The sequence below is a fragment of the Psittacula echo genome, assembly GCF_963264785.1.
Source record: "Psittacula echo genome assembly, chromosome: 2".
Classification (NCBI taxonomy): Eukaryota; Metazoa; Chordata; class Aves; order Psittaciformes; family Psittacidae; genus Psittacula; species Psittacula echo.
The window spans coordinates 72072522-72076416 of record NC_137737.1 but is presented as its reverse complement, the minus strand read 5'-3'; the positions used below and the strand labels follow the sequence as shown (position 1 = coordinate 72076416).

Genomic DNA, 3895 nt, shown 5'->3' with positions numbered 1-3895 from the left:
GAAGTGAAGCTACAGAAAACCACACAAGAGTTCTCTTAATCTAGAGAGAAATAAGAAAGAGGAGACAGTTTAGGACACAAAAAGCCTTTATGTTTAAGAAGTTAACCATTTCAACAGAGGACTCAGAAGTATTTTTGCAACTACTGTTACATTGGACAGTCAAGGATACAAAACTGCTGACAGAAGCAACAGTGGAGAGCACCAAATTAAAAAATGCATGCTTCAGCACAACTGCACAGATTCCTTCTCTCAATGAACACTTGCCTGCTCAGACTATACTTAACTCCTACCCATTTCAACCTTACGCCTCATCCTCCTCTCCCTCCTCTTCAAATTCCCCCTGCTCATCAGCAGTGGCATCCTGGTACTGCTGGTATTCGGAGACCAGGTCATTCATGTTGCTCTCTGCCTCCGTGAACTCCATCTCATCCATGCCCTCACCGGTGTACCAGTGCAAGAAAGCCTTGCGCCGGAACATGGCCGTGAACTGCTCCGAGATCCTCTTGAAGAGCTCCTGGATAGCCGTGCTGTTGCCAATGAAGGTGGCAGACATCTTGAGGCCGCGCGGGGGGATGTCGCAGACGGCCGTCTTCACGTTGTTGGGGATCCACTCCACAAAGTAGCTGCTGTTCTTGTTCTGCACGTTGAGCATCTGTTCGTCCACCTCCTTCATGGACATGCGGCCCCGGAAGATGGCGGCCACCGTCAGGTAGCGCCCGTGGCGCGGGTCGCAGGCGGCCATCATGTTCTTGGAGTCGAACATCTGCTGGGTGAGCTCGGGCACCGTCAGGGCTCGGTACTGCTGGCTGCCGCGGCTGGTGAGCGGCGCGAAGCCCGGCATGAAGAAGTGCAGCCGCGGGAAAGGCACCATGTTGACCGCCAGCTTGCGCAGGTCGGCGTTCAGCTGGCCGGGGAAGCGAAGGCAGGTGGTCACGCCGCTCATGGTGGCCGACACCAGGTGGTTGAGGTCCCCGTACGTCGGGGTGGTCAGCTTCAGGGTGCGGAAGCAGATGTCGTACAGGGCCTCGTTGTCGATGCAGTAGGTCTCATCCGTGTTCTCCACCAGCTGGTGCACAGAGAGGGTGGCATTGTAGGGCTCCACCACCGTGTCCGACACCTTGGGAGAGGGCATGACGCTGAAGGTGTTCATGATGCGGTCGGGGTACTCCTCACGGATCTTGCTGATGAGCAGGGTGCCCATCCCAGAGCCCGTGCCGCCGCCCAGCGAGTGGGTCAGCTGGAAGCCCTGCAGGCAGTCGCAGCTCTCCGACTCCTTCCTCACCACATCCAGGACAGAGTCCACCAGCTCAGCGCCTTCCGTGTAGTGCCCCTTGGCCCAGTTGTTGCCAGCCCCGCTCTGACCTGTGGGGCACACCAGAAGCAAGGTGCCCCGTTAGTAGCGCCCCAGGCAGGAACGCAGATGATGCCACCTCTCCTGCCCCACAGCCTGCACCCCTCACTTCCATCCCCATCGTGCTACTGGCATTCAGGTCCCCCAGGGTCACCTGCATGCTTGCTTTGACTCTTTTCTGTGCGCAGAGCTCCCAGTCTGGGACTCCTCCATCCCACATTCACTCACCAAAGACAAAGTTGTCAGGCCGGAAGATCTGTCCAAAGGGGCCGGAGCGCACGGAGTCCATTGTGCCAGGCTCCAGGTCCACCAGGATGGCACGGGGGACATATTTGTTACCTGCAGGAGGAACCAGCACCAGTGTTACAGGAGTCCTGCTGTGCTCTCTTCTTCCTCCCCACAATTCACTGCTTAGGAATTGCTCATGACTTGGAGGATTAGGGAATTTGGGGATGGGAATACAAAGCAACCTCCCATACAAAGAGATGCTGAGAAAATGGGGACTGTTCAGCCTGGAGAAGAGAAGGCTGAATGAAAACCTCATAGCAAGCTTCTAATACTTGAAGGGGGCCTATAAGGATGCTGAGGAAGGACTCCATTAGGAACTGTAGTGATAGGACAAGGGGTAGTGGGTTTAAACTTAAACCGGGGAAGTTCAGCTTGGATATAAGGAAGAAATTCCTTACTGTGAGGGTGGTGAAGCACTGGAATGGGTTGCCCAAGGAAGTGGTAAATGCTCCATCCTTAGGAGTGTTCAAAGCCAGGTTGGATGGGGCTTTAAGCAACCTGGTCTGGTGCTAGGTGTCCCCGCCCCTGGCAGGGGCATTGGATGATCTTCAAGGTCATTCCAACCCAAACCATTCTATAATTCCATGATCTGAGCTGTGCTTGGGCACCACCCACAGCAGGGAGGGCGAGGGCACAGCCTCCATGGCAGAAGGGACTGGGGGCCACCTCATCTGCCAACCCCAGCGGCACAGAAAAGAAGCTCTTTACAGGGGGTCCTTACCGGTGGCTTCATTGTAGTAGACATTGATCCTTTCCAGCTGCAGGTCGCTGTCCCCGTGGTAGCTGCCCGTCGGGTCGATCCCATGCTCATCACTGATGACCTCCCAGAACTGCGGGGACCGGGTGGGGTTAACGGGAGGGGAAAGGGGGGGGCCAGCGCCGCCACGCCCCGCCCGCGCCCCCCCGGCCAAAGCCCCGCCACGTGGCGCGCGGGGATTTGCCACGCGTGGGGGCGGCCCCCGCCAGACGCGGACACTACCGCGCCCCTGCCCCCCCGACTGACGGGAGGGGTGTGGCACCGGATCGGTGCCCCCTTCAACCCCACACCAGGACCCCCGCTGCCCGCGGGGGGCGGATGCACGGCACCGCTGCACCCCCTAATCCCTTCCCCAGCCTAAAGGCGCGCCGCGCCCACATCGTGGAAACCCCTCATGTCGCGACAGCCAGGAGCCGCCGGCGCAGACGCCCCCGCGGCAGTGCTCCGCTCCGCGAACACGGGTTCTTCCAGCAGCGGTCTCGGCGGGACACGCGGTGCCTGGCTGGAGCGGGCACCGCCCCACGCCCGGCAGCACCCCGCGCCTGCAGCTCCCGGGAGACGGCCAGGGCGCCGGCCCGTACCTTGGCTCCGATCTGGTTTCCGCACTGCCCGGCCTGGATGTGCACGATCTCACGCATGGTGCCGGTGTCCGCTGCTGCCCCGCGCTCGCACCCTCTCCGGCCGCTCCCGCACTCTCTGCTGCGGCGGCCGCGCCCCGCGCCCCCCATTAAATCGGGCGCCGCGCCCCGCCCCGCCGGTGACTTCATGCGGGAGAGGCGTGGAGCCAATGGGAGTTCGGGGGCGGGGCGTGGCTGCGGCATTGTCTCCCGCAGCGGGGGGCGGGGCCTGCGGTAAGGGGCGGGGCTTCCCGGGAGCGGGCGCGGCGCACCGGCACCGGTATCAGCGCCCGTGCTCCGGAGCCGCGTTTCACTGCTGACCCCGGGGACAAAGGCGCCCAGGACGGCTGTGGGGGCCCGTCCTGGGTCGCCCGTGTGTGGATCGGCCCCGTCGCTCAGCCGCACGCGCCCGCTGTCCGGAGGCAACCGCAGCCTTTTGTTCCCCGGGACGAGCAGCCTTCCCTGCCGCAGCAGCGGGCGTTGCCGCAGGGAGGAGGGGGAGCCCGGCTGCTGCCGCCGCCCCCCACCGGTGCCTCCGTTCACACGGCGCTGGCGGGAGACTCCGCTACCCGCGGGGCACCACAAGCGCCGGTTGCTACCGCCCCTCTGCCCGCACAAGTCCACACCCGCTGGCAGGAGCCCTGCGTTCCCGGACAGGGAGCCCTCGGACGAGCTATGCCCCGTAAACCCCTGTCTGCCCGCCCTGCCCTGTACGCAGCCGCCCCCCGGCTGCGGCCACCAGCGACCCTCGGCCAGACAGCAGACACTGCCGGTGCCGCCCGCAGGGCGCGGGGCTTTGAGGGAAAGAGGGTCGGCAGCGATCTGCTCTTGCAAACGCTCAGATAGTTGCGGATTTTCACACGCTGAGGGGTGAAGAAAGGG

General features: G+C 62.5%; 1 protein-coding gene across 3 annotated transcripts; it reads right to left on the bottom strand.

The window, feature by feature from the left end:
• Nucleotides 1-301: 301 nt before the first annotated feature.
• Nucleotides 302-3079, bottom strand: LOC308217575 (tubulin beta-2 chain; the record flags this gene model as incomplete). 3 transcript variants are annotated; one of them, XM_080610722.1, is made up of 4 exons in its annotated part: nucleotides 302-1362; nucleotides 1580-1690; nucleotides 2361-2469; nucleotides 2978-3079. In XM_080610722.1, 4 exons carry the CDS (start codon nucleotides 3032-3034, stop codon nucleotides 302-304), a joined length of 1338 nt encoding a protein of 445 aa, XP_080466848.1. The 3 variants fall into 3 exon arrangements, with proteins under 3 accessions (XP_080466848.1, XP_080466849.1, XP_080466850.1); XM_080610723.1 differs by lacking the exon at nucleotides 1580-1690; XM_080610724.1 differs by lacking the exon at nucleotides 2361-2469 and having other exon boundaries at nucleotides 1580-1685; nucleotides 2996-3034.
• Nucleotides 3080-3895: the final 816 nt, after the last annotated feature.